The 23,387-nt window shown below is 48.6% G+C and overlaps 2 protein-coding genes across 3 annotated transcripts in view; both read right to left on the bottom strand.

The window, feature by feature from the left end:
- The window catches only part of Atp6v1b1 (ATPase H+ transporting V1 subunit B1), a 40,998-nt gene extending 35,305 nt beyond the window's left edge, over positions 1–5,693 (bottom strand). For both annotated transcript variants that reach the window (XM_008824695.3, XM_008824696.3), the window contains exon 1: positions 5,481–5,693. In XM_008824695.3, coding sequence (XP_008822917.1) covers positions 5,481–5,598 — 118 coding nt within the window. In that variant the 5' untranslated portion in view covers positions 5,599–5,693. The remainder of the gene's footprint in view (positions 1–5,480) is intronic.
- A 2,551-nt stretch (positions 5,694–8,244) lies between these two features.
- Vax2 (ventral anterior homeobox 2) overlaps positions 8,245–23,387 on the bottom strand; it is a 26,120-nt gene continuing 10,977 nt past the window's right edge. The window contains exons 2-3 of the mRNA XM_008824781.2: positions 13,176–13,363; positions 8,245–9,004 (exon numbers count right to left, since the gene is read on the bottom strand). Coding sequence (XP_008823003.1) covers positions 8,573–9,004; positions 13,176–13,363 — 620 coding nt within the window. The 3' untranslated portion in view covers positions 8,245–8,572. The remainder of the gene's footprint in view (positions 9,005–13,175; positions 13,364–23,387) is intronic.

Genomic DNA, 23,387 nt, shown 5'->3' with positions numbered 1-23,387 from the left:
GTGATCAGAACCTGCAAGAGACAGCTCCTCAGCTGGGAGAGTGCACCGATCACGGCGGACTAGAGAACCTCTCCACATGGAGTGCCTGAAGGCTTAACCTCTGGAAGGTACTCCAAGAGACTTTGGGACTCTTAACTGCTAGAGGACCGGGTTTCCCTTTGAGTGTTTGTATTGATGTGTGTTTGTTATGCTTTGACCTAGTAAACGCATAATGCAATCAAACAGTCGTGTGTGAGAATCTCTTCTGTCTGTTGTGCCTGTCCTAAGCTCTCCCGAGAAGCAGTGACACATTTTGGATGTCACACTCAAGCCAGTGGCTTGAGACACATTCAGGACAGTTACTATAAAGTAACTGCTCCCATTCAGGACAGTTGTACAAACCTAATTGGCTCACAAGTGTCCTGTTTTAATAATAATTCTGTAATCCTATAAAAACTCTGACCTGACAATCACCAGGGCTGCTTCTACTCCTGAGATAGACAGCCTGGCCGGTCGAAAATTAAAATTTACCTTGCTACTTTTCTTAAAGTGGTGTTGGTGATTTTTTTTTTATGAACTCAGACCTATAACAGAAATGTGAGCTCTCAGCTTCTAGCCGCCATGCCTAACACTCGCTGTCATGCTTTGGCCATTATGGACTCTCCTTCTGGAAACATAAGCCAAAAACCCCTCTTTCTTCCACATGGTATTTTATCACAGCAACAGAAAAGTAACTAATACAGAAGTCAAAACAAATGTGGAGCCCAAGATCCAAAAGAAGGGACAGAGATAAAACAGCATTGCTAAAAACTATGGGGGTATTAAAATGGGCCAGAGCAGGATGTGTGAGAGGCAGAGGATGGGTGAGTGAGATGCAGAGCATGATGGATGGGTGACATGGAGGGCAGGATGGGTAGGTGAGATGCAGAACAGGATGAGTAAGTGAGGTGAAGAGGATGGATGAGTGAGATGGGCCTGGGACCAGACTGGGTACCCAGAGAAAGATAAACCCTCAAGTCAAGGGGTGCTTGACTCTAGCCAGTCTCAAGAGTTGGGGAAAGGTCTCATGGCAGAGGTGAGGAAACCCCTTGCTTAGTGGCGTGCCTAGGCTTCAGTGTCAAGAGACCTGTCAGGGATGCTTCCTTCTGTGCCCTTTGCTGAGCTCAGACATTTGGTGCATAGTACTGGGTGAGCTAGGGGGTCATTAACTGATTCCCACCAGCTCATTTCCATAAGTCCCACATCAGAACCAACAAATGTTTCCCACCATCTCAGCCCCAAACCAAATGAGGGTCTTGCTTCTAAGCCTGGGCACACCTGTGGCTCCTGCCCTTCTGAGGACCACAGGGGAAGAGATGAGTAAGAGCATGCATAGCTCTAAGGGTGGTAGCTGGCATGGGGGACCCTGGAGGAGGCACGGTGAGGGACAGAGGCTTGGGCACCATCTTCTACCTCCCCAGGAAAAATACAATCACCAAGCAGCCACACTTTGCTCCTGCCCACAAGGTGTTCTGATGGAACTGCATACACTGAGGACTGGGTGTGGAGTGGAGCGGAGAAGCCCAGCAGAGGCAGGACCAGGATCAGGACCCCAGGGTGGGAAAATGAAATGGCAGGCTCATGTCTTTCCAAGCCTCAGGGAGAACTGACATTTTGCTGTCCTCAAGGAGATGAGGAAAGAAAGCAGTGACCCTAGGGTCAAGTTAGGTGGACCTTTTCTCAGGAGAGAAGGGGGCCTTGGGACCACAAAGCCTTGGGGAATCACTTCCAGTTTCAAAACCTTGGGAGACAGGTCTTTCTACTTTCTTCATTGAGAGTCGGCTCCCAGACTTCCCAGCCTGTCACATGAAATCTCTATTATTCCTGAGGTCCAGCAGCTCTACCTGGAGGGAGGGGACCTGGTGATGCAGGTTAGGGATTAGAGGTTGGGCATCCTGCCCAAGAAGAAGGAAGAGGAGGAGGAAGGGCTGCACTGAATAGCATGCTCAGTCCTCTGGGAGTTGGGTGGGGAGGTCTAAGCCCTCCTTAGTCCAGGTCACATGGACTAGTGTGAGGTCTCTGAGTCTCTATCCCAGCATACCAACCTCCTTCCCAGGCTGTAGCATCCAGGGCCTGGTTCAGGCAGGACTGGCAGAGCAGCTGGAGGAAGGCACAGCTCGCTCTGTAGCCTGGGGCCTTACTGCAGAAAACTACTGAAGTACAGGTTTCTGTTCAACACCAAATGCTTATCCTTCAAGCCTTGTCCTTGCCTGTTTCCTAACCTCTCTGCCTCAAAGCTCCCAGTGCTGTAGACTGGCACCCTAGAGGGATTGTAGGCCTCTAACACAAGAGCAGATCTTTTCTCAGAGCTGTGTAGTTTTTGTTCTTACTGGCTTGTTTTTGTTTTTTGAGACAAAGTCTCACTCCACAGCTCAGGCTGGCCTCAAACTCACCTATGTATCCCAGGCTCAGATTGCAGGAATGTGTCAGTACACTTGGCTTTAAGTTGTCCATTTTGGACTCGAGCAAAGGTAAGTTGAGCAACAAAGACTTGGCTGGTGGTTACCCAGACTTGCAAGGAGAACAAACTAAGGCTTAGAAATTGAGCTGGTTCCTCCTAGACACACCAAGTGTCTAGGGATGCTCAGGGGTTATGGCCACTGCCCACGGCATGTCCCCCTTGACCCTGGGAAGGTAAGGAGGGGGTACTGAACTGCCAGCAGAGAGCTGGCTTCAGTGACCCTAGGGCACTCCATCAATAAGCTTTCCTCAACCCCACTCCCCCAGGCACTCTGCCCACCCCCTTCCATTGTCCCTGATACTAGAGTTGCTCTGGGGCTATGTGATGAAGGAGGTCCCCTACCCCCACCTCCCTGTGGCCCTCCCAGTTAAAGGCCCAGCAGGATTCCTGCAAGGCTCACTAATTAGTGCAGGCCTAGCCACACCTGCAGCTTCCTGTCCAGTCCCTGGAGCAGGCAGAGGCCAGGGTGGGGGCAATCCTGGGGCAGCAGGTCCCGGATTCTCCATTCACTTTCTGGTTGGAGGAGCTGGGGGAGGGGGCACGACTGAGAACTAAGGGTCTTAGAATCAGTCCAAGACCCTACTGGATGGGACTCTACTGTGACTTCCTCCCTTTGGTTCTCAAACTCTGATGGATGACCTGACTTGGTTCCATCCCACCAACCAGGCTGCCACTGGTCCTTCTACATCTTTACACAAGCATCTCCTATCCAGTGACTCATGAAGCTCCACTTCCTCTACTACTAACCAAGGTCTTTGACGGGAACAACGGTAGCTCAACTGGGCAAAGAGGACCCTCCTTTCCCTAGGTGGGTATTGCCAGGACTCATGCCCCATGCCAAGTTTGCCCTGCCTCTCCTTTCTGGCCAGCTCTGTCCTTAGCCCAGCATGAAATAACCCTTCCTGCCTCAGCTGTGCCCTATGATGGCCAGACTTACCACTATGAAAGACAATAACCCTAGGCCCCTGCCCTTTGAGCCCCAGCCCATCTCCTAGTTCTCCAAGCAAGAGCCTGGAGTCTCAGGGTAGAGGACCAAGCTGGGGGAGGAGGGCAGGGAAAGACAGCATACCTACTTAAGGAGGGCAGCAGCTTTAAGGGGCTCCAGACCCTTCCTAGGCCATCTTATGCTTGGATATATTCTCCAGGTAGCACTCTCCCAACTCCAGGCACCTAAGATGGTTGGAGGGGGATGGGGAAGCCAGGTTGGTCCAGACAAGGAGGGTGTGGAGAGTGCTGGCCCAGCTCCTGGGGCTATCCTATGAAGACTCTGAGGGCAAAGGTGAGGGCATGGCAAGATGAGGGCACCACAGCAGAGCCTGGAGAGTCCTCTATAATAACCTTTGCTTTGTTACTGTTGATGTGACCTTATCCTCCTGGGTGGGGCTGGAGTGGAGCATGGGGGCACTACTGTCTCTGGGTTGGGGTGGGCGGGGCCTACAGAGTGTTGGCTATAAATAAGTTGCTGGCTTTCGGGAAGGAACTGGTAAGAGGCTGCCTGAACCTTCCCCACCTGGAGGAAGAGGCAGTGGGGTGAGGAGAGGCTGTACAGAGGTTGTACCCACAGAACCCTGCGAGGCCACATTCCAGAAGGAAAGCTGAGCCTAGAGGTCCAGACTCTGGTCCCACCCAGCCTGGCAATTCTTCTTTGCCCTCAGGTGGGAGGCCCTACAGGGGCAAGGTGTCACATGGCCTAAACTCTGGGCACAACGGGATCCCTCTCTCCACTGATTTCAGGGCCCTGGTCACCCTAGCTTTTGCCTGGGGTGGGGGGGTGGAGGGGTGAGGATCTGCACTCCCGGCATCTCCACAGGGCAGGACCTGTGGGCTTCCTTGAGAAGCTTGGCCTGACCCCTCTCACCTTTTCTTCCTAACTGCTTCACACTGAACCCTCAGCACTTGTCTCAACCTCACATGATGCCTGCACCCATGGCTCTGCTCCCTGTAGGCAGAAGGGCACCCCACTTGTTCTGGGCTCAGCTGTTGGGCATCCTCTATGTCCACTGCACCTCCATGTCCACTGTACTTCCTCTGTGACACTGGGTGGCTGAGGAGTGGGGATGAAGAAAGGATGGTTGAGTCCAGTTCCTTCCCCTCACCCAGCACACCCTGTTAGGAACATCTCTGGCTCTGCCCAGCTGGGGCCACTCAACTGGTTTACTCCAGTGATCTGGACTGCCTGAGACATGGGCCAGGGAAAGTGACCTTGGACAAGACATAGTGGGGATAGCTTTGGTCCTCTGGACCTTTATAGGTTCTCTGCCTCAACCATGGCTCATGCCTACAGATCAGGCACCCAAGGACCCATATAGCACACCAGCATAAATCTATATGTGCTCTCTCCCTTTGAACACACATGCACATCACATACAAGCATATACACACTCACCTCCACTCTGTGTGTACAAGCATGTGCACACACACTGTTGCACATCTCATGCCTCCTGAGTGGAGGTGGAAAGACATCATTGGCACATGCTTCTGTATATAGATACCTCCCCTAGGAGGCTCATGCAAGGACCCATTAGCACAACACACTGACACCAATCTTCTGAGGATGAGTGCCCACCAACTCTACCCTGGTGCACATGTTTCTGCAGAAACATTCATTCACACAGTTCCTAATGCCAAGTGTCTCAGTGCACATTGCACACACACACACACACACACACACACACACACACACACACAGACACACACACACACACACACACACACACACACACACACATTCACTCTCTCTGCCCCTGCAGTTGGTTTGGGAGCTCTCTCTGAATCTGGGGTCTTAGGGAGGATCCTGTTGGTAACCAATACTTCCCAGCCCTCTCCTCTGGGACAGCCTTAACTGGAACCTTCATCTCTCTACCTGTGCCTCTGTGCCACTGCACAGCTCCATTGGACCTAGAGCCTCTAGGTCTCCCTATGTCTTGGTTCTCTTTTTCTGTGGGAAGAAGCAGTGGTCCCAGCAGATCCCTCCCCTCACCAGCTGGGTACCCATACTCACTGACACGGGGGTGGGTGATGTAGTTTCTGGTCACAGCCTGCATATGCTCTTGGGCTGTGCCTGGGTCGCAGCCATTGCCAGTTCGTCCCCCAGGCCTGCTGTCTGTTTTCATGGCCATGGTGCGTGTTGGCCTGGGAGTCAGTGCCTGAGTGGGCTGGAGGCAGCTCTAAGACTTCAGTCCCAGCTGAAGCTGGAGCAAGCTGCCCAGTATGTGCCCCAGGGCCACCCCTCCCCTTCCTGCCCTGTCTCCTCCCCCAGGTTGACTGTAAACAGGGCAGCTGGAATGAGCCAGCTCTAATGCTTCCCCAATCACAGGCTGTGCAGATTCTGGAGTGGCTGGCTACCTGGGTGCTGCTGAAGGCTTGCAAGGAAGGGCAGAGTGAGGTACCCAGCACGTTCACTACCTCTGTACCCAATTGTTCCTCAGCATACCACCCACAATGGATGTGAATTCAGCTTTTCCTCTGAACTATAGTGCTCTCAACAATTCTTGTCCCTCGCCATGCCATTCCCTAGTCTTCTCATGCCCCATTTCTGACAAGCTGTCTTCTCACAACCTCCAAACCTGCGCTCTTTTTCCTGATCATACCTGGATATTTTCTTCCCGACATCACCTTTAGAGGCTCATCTCCTGAACCACCTCCTACGAGAAGCCTTCCCTGGATTCTCCAGTACCCTGCATTCAACTTATATCTGAACTCCTTAGGAGAAGACTCTCTTTTCCCAGTGGGCTATAAACCCCAAGAGCCTGTGTCTTTTCCATCAGACTGGGTTTCCTTAAGCCTTTGTGTCCTATGCTATTGAGAATTTTCTGAGAATCAGCACGGATCTCTTTGACTCTGACTCATTGCCAGGGATCCATACAGCAGGCCTACCCTGATTTTCTCAACTAAGGAAAGAAAGTACAAACGGAGGTCACTGTTACCACATACATATATATGTGCAGCTATGACTCAAGTTATGCCCACAGCCTGACCTGTATTTCTCCAGGACCTCACCTCTGGTTTCCAGAGCCTTCTTCATGCCAGGGAGCTAAGCAACCTGCTTTTCTGGGAGCTAGTAGAGTGCTGACACAGTTGTGCTGGCAATGTAGAGTGGACGCTGTGTAGTGACTGGATAGGTCCAACCCAAGTTCTGCCCCAGCATCTGACTCCCGTGTCTCATTCTGGACTAGGACCTCCTTAATAAACACCTCCCAAACCATTGCACTGGAGCTGAGGGAAGGGTGGGAGTGCAGTTGCCGCAACTCCATTTTCCAGTGCCCCATTCTGAGTGGCCCAGGTGGGGTAGCCTTGGTGTTCCTCCATCAGTCTGTTCTGTGTTCCCTGCTCACTTCCTCTAGCTTTGGTCCATTTCCTGACTCTGCCCCCTCTCTCACAACTCTCCTTCTGTCACAGCACTCTTCTGTCCCTATAAAGGACCAGCTCGTGAGTGGTCTTTGCAATGAAGGGGTAGTTCTACATCCTCATTGTATACTTTCATGAATCTGCACAGGTAAGGGCATGATGTAAGGCTCTGCCCATGGTCCCAGTGTGTTTTCTGGCATGATGTTATGCTAGATGTTCAGGAAGCTACTATTGGGGGTAATCAGAGTGGTGGTTAACTTTGATTGCCAACTTCACAGGATTCAGAATCACCTAAGTAATATGACAAGCCACCTCACACCTCTACCCTCATGCCTTCCCCACCATGATGGACTACACCCTCAAACCATGAGTCAAACCTTTCTTTCCCTAAGTTGCTTTTGCCAGATACTTTGTCACAGCAACTAGAAAAGTACTAGGGTGAGGGTACTCTTCTATCATAGCTCTGCAGCTTCCGAAAATCTACAATTACTGTAAAATAAACTTAAATGAAAGCGATGTGAGCAAAACAGAGTTTTTGTGAGTGCTTTGGCAGTGTTGGTGGGCGTTCCCTCTATTCACACTGGGCTCTTAAGCAGAAATTCCTACTTTGCATGATTCATTCCTCTTGAAAGACTTACTGCTCATTATTCCCAATAAGTGGGTTTCTTTTTTTTGTTTGTTTGCTTGGGTATGGCATGAACTTGCTATGTAGACCAGGCTAACCTCAATCTCACAACGATCTGTCTGCCTCTGCCTCCTGAGTGTTGGGATTAAAGGCGTGTACCACCATACCCAGCTCCCAAGAAGTATTTTGAAGATAGAAAGAAAAGCTCACAGAGGGGGATTCTTAGCCAGAGAAAGCACGGATGCTGGGAACCTGGGTAGACGCTCCATTGATAGATGACCCACATCTGTGAATACCAGCCCCTTTATAATCCTAGTGTCTACTCCTCCACACCCCTTTGAGGTTCCTTTTAACTATAGTCTGTCACGGTTCAGTGACCACCATTCAAGTCTGATGGGTTTGGGGATCCCAAGGTATAGGTGCAGGAGAAATCAGGACGCAGGGGATGCAGTGGAATGTGAACCAATGCATACTTTATTCTAAGAAGCAAGCTTATTTATAGTACAAGAGGAAGAGAAAATGTTCTTCTCAAGCCAAATTATCTCATCGTGATGTTTACAGTACCTTCATGATATTTGCAGTACCTTCGTGTTCCCAGGGCTCAGCCCTTTTTGGAATCGTATCTGTCCTTCCATGCTTATTAAACATTCTGTTCTTATAACTTTATTAGCCACACAGCTTTGTTATACAAGCTTCCTTATGTACGTTTAATAGGGTTCAAGGAACAGTCAGTCTCATGATAGGAATAACTGCAGAAGAGCATTCAAGTTCCCAGGGAACTGAGGCCTCCCATTCCAGCTCTGAGTTGAGTTCAGAGCAGAGCTCAGGCCTTCACAATAGTCCATTTTCCTGCAAGTGAGGATAGGAACGGAAAGGAGTGAGTTGGTGATGCTGGGACCAGTTTCTTCTTTATTTCAGTGAGAGATGCACACGCACACTGCACTCACATGATAGAGTCTTGGGACCAAGGCCATTTGATCCAGTCTCTGAATTGGGGGCAGGTGGTGAGGGGTATGCTGTGGCCAGCCCTCCTCTTCCAGGCCTGCTTGTGCAGTCCACTGGAGCCAGGAGACTGGGGTGGTGCTGTGCTGGGGACTCAGGGTCACACAGGGGTAGGAGTCTTAAGTGTTAGCTTTCTTGCCATCTCCACCAGGGCTGTCTACTTTCCGTTGTTCTAGCGGGCTGTAGGGCTCTAAAGCCGAGGAGCCCAGCTCATAGCCTGCAGGCAGGTCCAGGAGTGGGGCTGTGGAAAAGCAGATGGCTGGCAGAGCGGGTGATGCGGAGGCCAAGGACAGCGGGTTGAAACATGGGGAGGAGTTCCTGGGGTCACCCAAGGAATCGACCCTGTGGCTGGCAGGCAGGCCCAGCAGACCAGGGGTCAGTGTCAGGAGGCTGGGAACTCTGGGCACAGACAGCAGCCGGCCTTGCTCCAGCAGCCGCAGAATGTTGGAGGTGGCAAATGCCTCAGAGGCTGAGGAAGGCGCCTGTTTCTCCAGGTCTCTGCTCTGGTCCTTCTTCTGCTTGGTGCGGCGATTCTGGAACCAGACCTTCACCTTGGGGTGCACAGAGGGGTCAGAAGGGGAAAGGGAGGGCCAGGTGGAAGAGCCAGGAGGAAAGGAGAGAAAGTACAGAGGTAGGTGTGTGGAGAGTGGGGGTCCAGGGCACATGGGTAGAGAGGACAGAGGAGATAAAGAAGAGCAGATGTCATTAAGGTCAACCCACACCAGCCTGTACTGGGGACCTAATTGGGGTCCTCCAGCCCTGAATTATGAACATCCCTTCACTGCTGACTCTGGCTTAGGATGGAGGAATGGATTGGCAGACAGAAGGTGGAGTTTACGGGTACACTGAAGGAACAAATTTTCCCTTCATGGCCAACGCACTCTGCTCTTTCTCAAGCGTCGTCTTAGCCACCACTTAGGTATGGCAATTCCCAATACTGCCTCAAGTCCAGGCCTCTGAACTGAGATCCAAGCTGAGCATCCAGTTGCCATTTATTTAAACAGGGTCTTATGTATCCCATACTGGCCTTGAACATGCTATGTAAGTTGAGAATGACCTTGAACTTCTTTTCCTCCTCCTGGGATCACAGTGCTAGAATTACAGGTCTGTGTCACCAGGCACGAAACCCAGGGCTTTGTGCATTCTAGGCAAGCACTCTACCAACTGAGCTTCATCCCCAGTCTTGTGCTAAATATTAGAACTCCTCCTAAACTTATGTTTCTGCTTCCATAGGAACGATGCAGAGAGACCCTGAGGGGAAAGGATGAGAAGCCTCTCTGGTTCTCTCCAGCCTCAAAGCTCGGGTCTCAGAGGTCCAGCCACTCAGGCAGCTCTGAGAGAAGGAGATGACAGAGACTCTGAAGTCATGACTTCTGTGTTGGGAAAACTGAGGGTCTCACAGGCAAAGGTACAGACCCACTCCAGGCAGAAAGGGCAGTGACAAGGGGTGTGGCCATTTCAGAAAGACAGAGTGTAGGGATGGTACTCCCATACACACTGCCTTGTCATAGATCTATGTGGAGAAGAGGAAAGTATGGGCTGGAGACTCCCCAGTAGGTAGGCCCTGGAAGGCCGAGGGTGGGCTGGTCTGGGGCCCAGACCCGGTATGTCATTTGTTGTTACATGTGGGTTAGGTCAGGGATTCTCAACCCTGACTACACATGAATTACCTGGGCACAGTTTAAATCCTGATCCCCAGGTCCTGGCCCAAAGCCTTTCCATCAGAGTCAAGGCCAGGGTGGAGGCATCAAGATTTCTACAATGTTCCGTGGGGGCCTCCAACATGCTACTGGCATTGATGCTTCTCACCATCAATCCCAGGTTCATGAGGCTCAGTGAACTGAGACAAGCTCAGTGTCTCCTGTGCTCCTGCCTCTTCTAAGAAGCTTTTGGTTTTACCTTTTACTTCCTGTCAGGTACGAGTTCTTTAAGACTCTGCTCAGTCTGTCCTACAGGAAGTCATTACAGGCCGACTTCTCAGGGCGGCAGGGTCAGGGTGCTATCCTGTAGTGCGGGGCACTTCCTGGGCCATCATTCTCCCCAGTTGATCTCCTCAGCACTCTACAGGGGCTCTATGTAGGCCAGCATCTTGGCTCCCTGGACCTCAAGAAATGCTTGGTGACTTCGTGTTCCAATCCGTTACTGGGCCATGCTGTGACCAAAGGCTCACACCAGAGCAGCATGGTTTCTAGGGCTGGGGAGGCATTTTCTGGGAGAATAACTCCTGAGCCTGTGGTCAGTGTTTAATTCTAAGATTTGTTTAAAATGAAAATGACATTAAAATTTATTTGTATTTGAGATAAAGTCTCCCTATGCGCCCAGACTGGCCTTGAATTCTGTATCTTCTTGCCTCAGCTTCCTGAGTGCTGAGATGACAGACTTTCTCTTAGGCATTCATCTTTCAAAGACCTCTTCCTGGGAACACAGGCTCATACAGAATCTTCGGCCATTGATGCCTGAGTGTGGAGGCTGCTCTTAAGTTTTGTGTCCTGTACTAGGAAGGCCCCACTCTTCTGCCCTTCTCAACTTCTGGGGCAGGGGCAGTAGGCAGGGGCTGAAGACAGTTGCTGAAGGGCAGGAACAGCACTTAGGCAAGCTAATTGGTAATCTCCTAAGTCCTTAGACTTGGCGGTTTATCCTCAGCCTGTTATTTGGCTGCCAAGGGAGAGGACTCCTGAGTTAGCCCCTCATGTAGCCTTCCTTTAAGACTTTTTCTCTTCTCCTTTCCAGCTCTGGGCTTGTTTGCTTGTTTATGTGGTTTGAGTCAAGATCTCCTGTAGCCCAGGCTGGCCTCCCACTCCCAATGCATCGGAGGATGACCTTGAACTCCTGGTCCTCCTGCCTCCACCTCTAGAGTGCTGAGATTACAACTGTGCACACACCATACCTGGCTCTTCACTTCTGTTTATCATACCTTTTCTCACATGGTTTGCAATACCTTAATCTCCCTTAGGGAGAGATTGTATTCCCCAGAGCTCTGGTACACAAAGGGTCTCTGAGTTATTCTTTACCAAGATCAAGGAAGGTCACCCAGGCTATAGCAGTCTAAGGTGTCAGACTTCTTATCCAGATCCTAGTCCTGGGACATATCAGTAGTGTGACCTCAAGCAAACAACCCTTCATCTATAAAATGGGATAGTGGCTGCCTCACAAGACTGTCAGGAAGAACGTGTTAACTCACATGCAGAGCCTGGCAGAGGTAAGTACTATTATTATTATCTGTAACTCTGTTGTCAGCTTGAAATTTCTCCATTCACACAGGATATGTGCTATTTGTCAAAGTTTTCCCTCAGAGATAAAGCATATTACTGTTTTTGTTTGTTCCTGCTGTTGTTTTTGAGAGGTCGTCTGTAGTCTAGGCTGACCTCAAATCCCCTATATAGCTAAGGATGATTCTGAACTTCTGATCCTCCCGTCTTCACCTCTGAAGTCCTGAAAATACAGGCTTGCACCACTACACCCTGTTTACTCAGTGCTGGGATTGGGGCTGGAATCCACGGCTCTGTACATTCTAGACAAGCATTCTACCCAGTGAGCCACATCCCCAGCTGCATATTAGTGTTAAAATATCAGCGCTTCCTGAGTGAAGGGGGTTTCGGACCTTTCCCTTGCACAGGAGGAACTGAGGCACCCTGAGATGAAGGGAAGGTGAGGGAAGGGAGGAAAGGGCTGGGAAGGCAGAGGTTCTCAGTCCAGCCTGTCATGGCTCATCTCTCCCCACAACTCCCCACTAGTTTATTTGGAGAAGTATTCTCCCTGGGTTGCTTAGGCTGGTCCTAAACTTCTGGGTGTGATCAACCGACCTAAGCCTCTTAAAAACCTGGGATTGCAGATTCACACCATTGTGCCTGGCACTCCCTGGAATCTTTGTTCTACAAGTCAATTTCTCACCACCCCTCCCTGAGGCACCCCTTACCTGCCAATATCTTCTAAGGCATGCCCTGGATCTTGAATGTCCCATTTCTCTGGTCTTTTCTATGCTTCTTACATCTGGAAGACTCCTTCTGTCTAAACAACTCTCTCCTCCCCTCCTATCCTCTCCCTCCCTCTCTTCCTCCCTCTTCCTTCCTTTTCTGTGTGTATGTATCCATGTATCAGCATTTGTGTGAGGGGCACATGTGTGCTATGGTGAGCATGTGGAGGTCAGAGGACAGCCTCCAGGTATTGGTCCTCACCTTCCACCTTGTTTGAGACGGGGTCTCTGTTGGTTTTCTGCTGTGCTGCATCATCTGGGGCAGAGGGGAGGTTCTCCTGTCTCTGCCTCCTGTCTTCTTGTGTAGGGGCATCCGGATTGCAGATGCTCACTCCACAAGTCCAGCTTTTTGTGTAGGTTGTGGGGATTTGGGATCATGCCCTCTTGTTTGCCCAGCAGTGTTTTTGCCCACTGAACAACCTCCCATTCCTCACCTTTCTTTCTTCCTTCCTTTCTGCTTTTTCTTTTTAAATTTGTGATTTTTGAGGCAAGGTCTCACTATGTAGTCAGGCTGGCTTTCGATTCTTTATGCTCCTGTCTCAGCCTCCTGAGTGCTGGGATTACAGGCCTGGGTCACCACTCAAAGCCACTTGACACTACTGGTCTGGCTTACTTGGAGTTTTAAGTCTTTTCCTCACACATATGTAAGTTCCTCCTAAGTCATACCTCTTTGTAGCAGGCTGTGGCCTCATACTCCAAGGAGTTCTCCAGTTACCAGGACCGGATGGTTGAAACGGCCAGGCTCTTACCTGGGTCTCTGTGAGGTTCAGCTGGCGGGCCAGCTCCGAGCGCTCTCGGCCCACCACATATTGGCAGCGCTGAAACTCCATCTCCAGGCGGTACAGCTGCTCCGCAGTGAAAGATGTACGGGTCCGCTTGGGGCGGTCCAAGTCCAGGCCCCTGGGCAGGACAATTTCCCGGATGGTCCCCTTGGCATCTACAAAGGTCATGAAGGGGGAGCCAGGTTAATTCCCTAGCCAAGTTAGAGTGTCTCATTGTGTGGCCCAGGCTGACCTTGAACTCACAGTCCTCCTGACTTGACCTCCTGGGTACCGGGCTTACAGGTGCATGCTATCGTGCCTGGCTACCAGCCGGCATCTTGAGAAGAGCGTGTTAGGGAATCCTTTGGCTCCTGCTTGAATAAATGCCCTCAGAGAAGTTGCTGTCCGTCTTTGGCCTGAACTTGATCACCCACCCAATGCAGGGTATGATATGTAATGGGGTTATAAATATAGATACAGATGTGAATGGGTCTCAGTAAAAATGTCAGTCCAGATATCCTGGCCTGGGCAGAAAGGATTCTCTGTGGCCCATCTGCTACTCTGTTCTCTTTGCAGGGAAAAGAACAACTGGAAAGAAATAAACTGAGTCCTCAAGTACAGAGAAGATGGTTTGTCACAGAAGCTTCCCTAGAGATGCTCAGCCCTGGTCCTAAGGGGCACGTGTGCGTGCCTGTGTGTGTGAGTGTGTGTGTGTGTGTGTGTGTGTGTGTGTGTGTACTGATGGGTGAGCTCTCTGCCCCACAGACCCTCCTTGGGTCCATGAGGAGGTTTGCTGGTGTGGTGTAGAGAGTAGAATGGGGAGCTGGGAGCCCCAGGAGGAGCCTGAGAGCAATTAGCACCTACTAGGGTGCTGGGGTACCTCTCAGACAGGGAACTTCCCCACTGCTGGTGTCCCTGTATAGCTGAGCCAGTCTGGGGCTCTGGGCCATTGTCTTTTACCCATCGCCTCTCTAGTATGGGGAGACTGCGCTCTCTCTGGGCGCAGGGTGCGCTCACTCCCTGCGGGTCCGCAGACTGCTCTGGGGAAGTGGCGGCTCCGGGAGTGGTGGGCGCCCTGCAGGCTTTCCCGGTGGCTTGGCGTGTCTCTGGTGCTGGCGACAGCTGGTGGCTGTCGCAACTTCTCTGGTGCTGGGAGCTTACTCTGCTACTGGAGCATTGTCCAGCCAGAATCCCGTCTCTATTTCACCCGTGTACCCTTCCTCAGGATGTGAGGCTCCTGGCCACTGAGCCACGCAGGGAAGGAGTACAGAGATGGCGAAAGCTGGTGTCCGTGGGTCGGTAACGGAAGGTGCTGCCCTCCGGGGGAATCAGGTCGCCGGTACACAAGACTCAAGGCTCGGCTTAGTCTGTGCTTACAGCTTTATTCTCTCTGGGACCCAATCTCTGGGACCCAGTCTCTGACCCAAAATCCCAATATTAAGAGAAGGCTAAGATATTTTATACCATGGGGGTAGTGGTAAAAGCTTTGGCTGTTAGATGCTTTGTGAGGCATTCTATTTACATGTGGAAGTGGATTTCTGCCAGACAGTTGTCTGCTAGGAAAATTACAGGAAGGCCTGGTACCTTTCAGAGCCAAAGGCCATGTTTATGTTATAGCATTGGTGGTGGACACTTCAAAAGGAGAGACAGGGAAGATGCCAGGAAGACACCCCGCTATGAAAGGAACCCGCAGCACATAACCCGAGCTGCATGAGCTGTCTGGTGTGAAGGGGCTTCGACTTTGCATAACAGAGATCTCCCAACACTCTAGTGTTTTGGAGTCCATTTAAGAAAGGTCAGAAGACCATCGGAGCCTCAGAGCTCCACAAAGCACTCAGAAAGGTGAAATATTTGTAGGGTGAGATGTTCACACATCAACTTTAACTGTAAGAGAAGGAGAATCCATGTCTAAGCAACAAGACTGACTTGAAATCTACTGTGAGAGCAAGCACGCTGTTGTGAATCAGATGGTGGACGCAGGCAAGCACTGTACCGGTGAGATCCACCAGTCATGCAAGGAGACCAGCATCAATTCACCATGATAGGAGGGACAACAGCAATGGAAAACTTACGAACTCAGCTTGGCACAGTGTTGCACACCTGTCATCCCAGCACTTGGGAGGGGGAAGCAGAAGGATCAGAGGTTCAAGACTTGTCTCAAAATAAAACAAAGCAAAACAGACAGACAGACAGACAGACAAATCCGAAAAGCATAGCACTCAAGGCAGCCCTCCTGCAGGAAGCCCCCCTGGAATGCTCCACTTTCCCACAGCTGCAAGGATCGCTATGTCCACCAGGGGGCAGAAAGGTGACATTTGTTTTGTGGCCAAACCTGTTTAATTTTTAGTCTTCAGGTAATGCTCCGAATGGGATTTTCACCAAATCAACAAAATTTATCAAAAAAAGAGGGGGGGGGGCAAATAAAAAAGAATAGGTGATCGCTAGCCGAAAAGCTATTGGCAGTTCCAGGCGGCTGGGAGACAGGGAGTAATTTTTCTTCAGTAGAGTAGCCACTGGTAAATTGCTCATTCTCCAGTAAATAACCCCAAACCAAGCCCACAAACATGCAAGCAATCCTAATTAAAGTCAATAGATTATATATATATTCTTTTATATGGAGCTGAGGAGATGGCTCAGCAGTTAAGAGCACGTACTGCTCTTGCAGAGGACTCAAGTTCAGTTCCCAGTACCTTAGTCTACAACTCCAGCTCCAGGGCATCCAGTGCCCTCGTCTTGACTTCTTGAGAAACTGAACACATATACACCCCCCCACAGGCACATACACATAATTAACTTTTTTGGGGGGGGGGGGTCTTTTTGAGACAGGGTCTCCCCGTAGCCCCAGCTGTCCTGGAACTCACTATGTAAACCAGGCTGGCTTTGAACTCACAGAGATCTGCCTGCCTCTGCCTCCCGAGTGCTGGGATTAAAGGTGTGTGCCACCATGCCCAGCCACAATTAAATTTTTTTAATTAAAAAAATTTAGCTGGGTGTGGTGGCGCACGCCTTTAATCCCAGCACTCAGGAAAGAGAGGTAGGAGGATCTTTGTGAGATCAAAGCCAGCCTGGTGTATATGGTGAGTTCCAGGATAGCTGGGGCTATGGGGAGGCCCTTTCTCAAAACAAAATTTAAAAGCAGGAGGGGGACTTGTTCGGAAGAAGGGATTCAGAGGGAGTAAGAGGAGGAGAGAGAGGGGAATAGGGCAGTGGGGGTGAAATACAGCATATAAAATATACATGAACAAACAACAACAAAAGAATAAGTGGTGCTTCTCAATTCCTGCTCCAGGCCAGACACTGTTTGAGGACGCTAACCTTCCCAGTGTCTCAGTGGAGTTGGAACTGTCATTTCCTCACGGTTCCACTGTCAGTATTCAAAAAACTCTAGAAACACTCTGATTTTGCTGAGGATGGCGGTACATCCCTGTAATCCTACCACTTGGGGGACCACTGGCAGGAAGATTGCAAGTTCAAGGACAGCCAAGGCTATGTCCTGAGACCTTTTCTCAAAAAACAAAACAACAACAACAAACCCCAAGGCCTAGAATCCTGGCTCCAGATAGTTAACCTCAGCTCTCCTTCCCATACCCACACCACAATCTGACCTTCTGGCTCCTGTGTGCCCTGTGTATTCCAGGTTTTGGCTCCTTGGGGGAATCCTAGCTCCTGAGTCCTGCCCTTGACCTCAGAGGTTCTCAAGTACGTTCATGTTTAGTCAGCCCTGGAAAGCAGGTGTGTGGGGGGATTGCAATTCCTGCTCAGAAGGGGCTGCCCGGCTCCCCAGCCTTCTAGCCCACATCCTGCCCAGCCCTAGGCAAAGCATATCATAGATGCAGGCCTTGCTTTGGAGGTGTCGTAGGAGCCACAGGCCTCTCGGGACAACTTAGAATACCAGCTCCAATTCCTTCCACATTCCAGAAGAAGAGGGTAACATTCCTGACAACTTTGTGAAGGGGCTGATCCCTTTGATGGGCTTCAGTCAATACCAATGGAGAAATGAAACTGAGGAGTTCCTTCCAACACTCAGAAAACTCATGTGTGGAGGCTCAGGTTATACCTGTCACTATAATCTTCAAACCTTTCCCAGGCAGCTTCTGAGCCTGGGAAGCTCCTGAGAGTGAACCCTTACTACAAGGTCAAGCCATACTCGGATGTACTTCTCTCCCTACAAGAGCTAGGAGGGGCACTGCCACTCCAAGAGTGACCAAGGGCAGCTCCCTCCCTCAGGGTCACCACACAAGAAAGGCAACTTCAAAGCTGCTACCAGACATCAAGACACACCACGCTCTCAAAAGGGCAGGAAAGATGTTCCGTGCCACTATCCATTAGGGGAACTAAATTAGAGTCACAGTGAGAAGTACCTGTTGGAGTGGCTGAAATTACAAATGGTGGTGGGGCCAGGGGGAGAAAAGCAGGAAGAGAGAGGGAGGCAAGAGGGGAGGGAGGAGGAAAAGAGAAGAGAGCAAAGGAAAAGACCTGGGAGTGCCAGAGGCTTCATTCAAGGATGCAAACACCAGATTGCTGGGGGGAGCGGGGTGTTGTTTTTTCCTTCCACAACTGAATTTTTACAGATTTCATACAATGTATTTTGATCATATCTAGACCCCTTCCCCTATCTGCATCTCTATTTAATACCCTTTTCCAAATATATATTGCGTTCATCCACTGGAACCTGGTCAATCTACCTGGAGTCTCACCTTTAAATGAAATTGATTCTCCCTCTCCCAGAAGCGATCCATTGCCAGTTCCTCAGGTGGGGTTGGAGTTTATTCTCCACTTCCTCACATCTCTGCAGGGATTTTGTCTGATTTGAGCTTGCATGGGGCTTGTGCATGCTGTCACCATTGCTGTGAGTTCATAAGAGTAACTGACCAGCTGTCTGAAAAACTCTGTTCCTTGTGCTTATCTACTTCCTCTGGCTCTTGCAATCTTTCTGCCCCCTCTTTTACAATGATCTCTGAGCTTTGGGAAGCAGAAGTTTGATATAGGTGTCCTACTCAAGGCTAAGCACTCTGCAGCCTCTTACTCTCTGTACATTGGCCAGTTGTGGTTCTCTGTGTTAATCACATCACATCTGCTGTAAAAGGAAGCTTCTCTGCTGAGACTTTGCATTAATCTGTGGGTATAAACAACCGTCCTGTTAAGGTAAAAGAAAAAATCCCAAAAACCCAAAAAGCCAAGTCTGCTAGAACACACCTGTAATTCCAGCATTCAGAAGATGGGGGCAGGAGGGTGCAATAGTGACATGAGTATACTTTCTAACTGGACTGCTTCATAGGATGGAATTCATACCTGATATTGATATCAGGCCTAGGACAGATAGCTCACAGGCCACGGGAGAGAGGCTAATACTATTATTCTGCTAAATAGATATAGTATTAAACTGACTTTTAATGACTTATTGACCCATAGATTGCTCAGATTTTGCTGGTAAAATAGTCCAGCCACTTTGGAAACTAACCTGTGGTTCCTGACAGAGTTAAATATACAACCCAGGAACTGAACTTCTGGCTATTTATCCTGGAGAAGTGAAATCTATGTTCACACAAAGACCTGTGCAGAGCAACTTTATTTATTTTATTTATTTTATGTGTATGTTTGCCTACATGTATGCAAGTGTACCACATGAGTGCCTGGTGCCCTCAGACACCAGAAGAGGGCATCAGATCCTTTGGAACTGGAATTACAGAAAGTTGTGAGCTACTGTGTAGGTGCTGGAAGCTGAATATGGATAATCTGCCAGAGCAACAAGAGTTCTTAACTGCTGAGCTATCTTTCCAGCCCATTTGTTTGTTTGTTTTCCAAATACTTTATTTATTGTTTTTTTTATTTTATGTGTATGCATGTATTGCCTGCATGTAGGTAAGTGCTCCCGTGACGTGCAATGCCCGCAGAGAACAGAAGAGGCTGTCAGATCCCCTGGAACTGGAGTTATGGACAGTTGTTAGGTACCATGTGGGTGCTGGGATTTGGCCCTGCGTCTTCTGCAAGAACAGCCAGTGTTCTTAACCACTGAGTCATCTCTCCAGTCCCTGTTTGCTTTCAAATAAAATGTTTTCTAATTTTATGCATACGAGTGTCTTGCCTGTATGTATTTAAATACACTTGAGTTGTGCAGTGTCTGTGGAGGTCAGAAGAGGGTGTTGGATCCCTTGGAACTGGAGTTAAGAATAATTGTTAACTGTCATCTAGGTAATGGGCATTGAACCCAGGTCCTCTGCAAGAGCAGCCAGTGTTCTTAACTGCTGAGCCCCCCTCCATTTGTTTTTGTTTTTGAGACAGGGTCTCAAGCATCCCAGGGTGTTCCAAAGCTCTCTATATAGCTGAGGATGACTTTAAACTCCTAATTCTCCTTTTTTCACCACCCAAGTGCTGGGATTATAGGTGTGTGTGCCACTATGTCTGGTTTATGTTCCACTGGGGATTGAGCCCTGAATTTCATGAATGCTAGGCAAGCACTCTACTAACTGAGCTATACTCCTAGCCCCAGATTTCCCTTTTTTAAAAAAATATTTTATTTTTATTTTATGTGTATAAGTGTATTCCCTGCATGTATGTGAGTGCACCCCTGTCATGCAATATCGCAGAGGTCAGAAGAGGGCTTCGGATTCTCCTGGAACTGGAGTTAAGGACAGTTTATAGCCGCTATGTGGGTGCTGGGAATCGAACCCACGTCCTCTGCAAAAGCAGTCAGTGCTTTTAACTGCTGAGCCATCTCTCCAGCCCCCCCCCCCTTTTTTTGAGACAGGGTCTCACTATGTAACCCTGACTGGCCTGGAACTCATGGAGATTCACTTGTCTCTACCTCCCAAGTACTGGGAATAAAGACATGCACCTCTATATCTGACTCCCAAATTTCCTTTGAATAGTCCCCAAATGGAAATAAACCAGATGTTCTTCAACAGGGAGATGGTTAAAGAAACTCTGGTACAGCCAGACAATGAGATACTACTCAGCAATGAAGAAGAATCATGGTTGATAAGCAGTTGACTCAAGGAACATTGAGTGAAGAAGCCATTCCCCAAATGTCATGCACACATGCCCCTGTTTTATATGACTTCAAAATGACAAAACTATGGAGGTGGATGGCAGATCAGTGACTGCCAGGGTCCAGAGCGGAGGGAGGATATGACCACACAAGGGTGGCATTACAAAAGGCTGGGTGTGTTGGTGCACTCCAGAGGCCAAGACTGGAGGATCTTCGTTGAGTTCAAGGCCAGCCTGGTCTACAAAGGGAGTTCCAGGTCACCTGGGCTGCACAGTGAGATTCTGTCTCAAAAACACACAAAAAAAACCCAAAACTTTTTGTGGGTGCTGGAGAGATGGCTTGGTGTTTAAAAGCACTAGCTGCTCTTGCAGAGGACCTAGGTTAGGTTCCCAGTACCCATATGAAGGTTAACAATAGTCCATAACTCCAGTTCCATGGGATGCTCTCTGATGCCCCCTCCTGGTTTCTGTGGGCATTACATGACATAGGTGTACTTACAGACACACAGGCAAAACACTCATATACATGAGATAATTTTTAAAACCCTTTGTGGTGATATACTAATTCTGTATTTTGATTGTGACAATGGTCACATAAACCTCTGACTATATCACAGGACAAACAGGTGGAAGGTCTATGGCCCAGTTTATTAGATTATACCCATGGCGATTATCTGTGTGTTGTTTTGTTTTGTTTGAGACAGGGTCTCAATAAGTCCAGGCTAGGCTAGCCTTGAACTTTTGATTTACCTTGCCTCTTCCTCCTGAGTGCTGTGATTACAGGTGCATGCCACCATGACTGGCTCTATGTTTTGGTTTTGATGATGTGCTTTGGATATGCAAGATGTCCCTGATGGGGGAAGCCAGGCTGGGTGGTGGATACATGGGATCTTTCTGCACTATTCTTACAATTATTTCAAAATATGAAATTAACCACAACAAAACCAGAGCACTGTGTTGTCACTCATCATATGACGCATCAGTGGAGAGAATGCAGCAGTGTTTCCACAGGTGTCTCTGTGCTCCTCTGTGCACTGTAAGATGATTTAAAACAGCACATAAAAATACTTGCCAAAAAGCAGGAGCAATGGCTCAGTTGTTAAGAGCTTGTACTGATCTTGTAGAGAATTCAAGTTCTGTTCCCCCCAACCAAATGGGGCAGCTCACAGCTATATATAACTCCAGCTCCAGGGGATCTGACATCTCCGGACACCTTTGGCCTCCTCATGTGCCTGCAATGATATGCACATACTCACACACAGACACACACATACATATAATTTTTTAAAAAATCTTAAAAATGAAACACCTGCCACTTCAAAACTTATTTTATTATTTACTAGAAAAATATTAAACCCCTGATTTTAGCATTGAGGCTAAAGCAAGTATTTAATTTAGGGTAGGTGAGATGATTCAGCTGGTAAAGGGGCTTGCTGTCAAGCCTGAAGGCCTGAGTTCAATTCCCAGGACCCACGTGGTGGAAGGAAAGAACGACTTCCCAGAAGTTGTCCTCTGATCTCCACATGCAAGCCATAGCATCTCCCTACAATAAATAAATAAATAAATAAATGTCAAAAAGCATAAAAATGGAGTGTAAATGTGACAGAAATGAAATGTGCCAGAGTGGTAACACTAGAAGGATGGAGGGCACACTCACCTTCAGACATGCTAGAATAAGGGACAGTCTAAATATTAACATGTTTTCCCTCATATGTGGAGCCTGGATTTTATACATAAAACCACATAAGTGGTTTTGGAAATAGAATCGAGGCTGGGGAATGAACAGGAATAACTAGAGGGAAAGGGTGAAGATGGTCAAAGTACACGAAATCCTTGTAAGAAAACATGTGTGTTTGTGTGTATTGGTGTGTGTGCCCTTATGTGGGTATATGTGGTATGGAGATCAGTGGTTTATATGAGGTGTCTTCCCCAATCACTCTCCACCTTATTTTTTCAGACAGGATCTTAATGAACCCGGAGCTCATGAATTGGCTAGACTGGCTAGCCAGGAAACTCCAGGGATCCTCTGGTCTCTGCCTCCTCAGCACTGAGGTTAAAGCCTAGGCTCCATGGCTCCCTGGCTCCCTGGCTCCCTCCCTTCCTTCTTCTTTTTAAAACATGGATGCATCACCAGCTGAACCATTTCCCCAGCCTCTGAAAACGGCTCAATGAAACCCATCACCATGTACAATGAATATATGTCAATAAAAAAAACTATCAAACTAAAATGAAAACCAAAACAGAAAAACAAGGAGACAATTTTCACGTTGTCACGTAGCAAAATCTATTATAAATCAAGAGTAACTAGAATGGTGTGATGCTGGCACGGAAGCCGTGAGTCAGAGCCATGTATGCTCGGGGATCCGGAATGTTCTATAATGATGGCATTTCAAATTTGCTGAGGGAAATACAGGACTATTAAGACATAGCACTTGGGCAGTTGACTCATCATTTGGAATAAAGAGATTTATCTCACGTTGCATACAAAATCAAACACAAATTGGACTGATACCTCAATGTAAAAAATAGAGCTTCAAAAATTTAAGAAAAACATAAAAACATTTAAAGGAAAGTAAATGGGAGATTTGAATTCTTAGAGTAAAAGCCTCTGCAGGGTGAGAGACAGTTAAATACAGAGCAGGAGAAAATACAATTAGTGTAGAACTGAGTCCTGACAAGAGAGCAGACCAGGGTCCCAGTGGAAAACTGAGCAACTTGTTCAGAGAAGAAATAATGTAAGTGGTTAATAAAAATGGGAAAACACTTGAGCTCACAGCAGGAGAGACGAGTGGCTGTGGGAGTAGCATGAGGGTCCTTTGGATTTTTTATAAAGAAGTAGGAAATTGAGGCCATTGAGATGGCGCAGTAGTAAAGGTCCTTGCCACTAAGCCTGATGACTCAAGTTAATTCTCTGGGGCCTACATGGTGGAAGGAGTGAACTAACTTCTGAAAGTTGTCTTAGAGCTGTGGTATATGCACATACAGGCACAGACAGACAGACAGACACACACACGCATGCACACACACACATACAAATAAATTTAAATTAAAAATTTTAAAAGAAGTGTAAAATATTATGTTGTTTGCTGGAAAAATAGATGCAACTGGGGATCATCATATTAAATAAAATGAGTCAGAGTCATAAAGACAAACAGCACCTGTGTTCACTCATCTCATTAGTTTATAAATTTGCTTCAATTTTTAATAAATGGT

This window comes from Nannospalax galili, unplaced genomic scaffold (genome assembly GCF_000622305.1).
Source record: "Nannospalax galili isolate Female #2095 unplaced genomic scaffold, S.galili_v1.0 scaffold389, whole genome shotgun sequence".
Taxonomy (NCBI): Eukaryota; Metazoa; Chordata; class Mammalia; order Rodentia; family Spalacidae; genus Nannospalax; species Nannospalax galili.
Note: the sequence above shows the minus strand (reverse complement) of the source record. Positions and strands in the feature narration are given on the sequence as shown.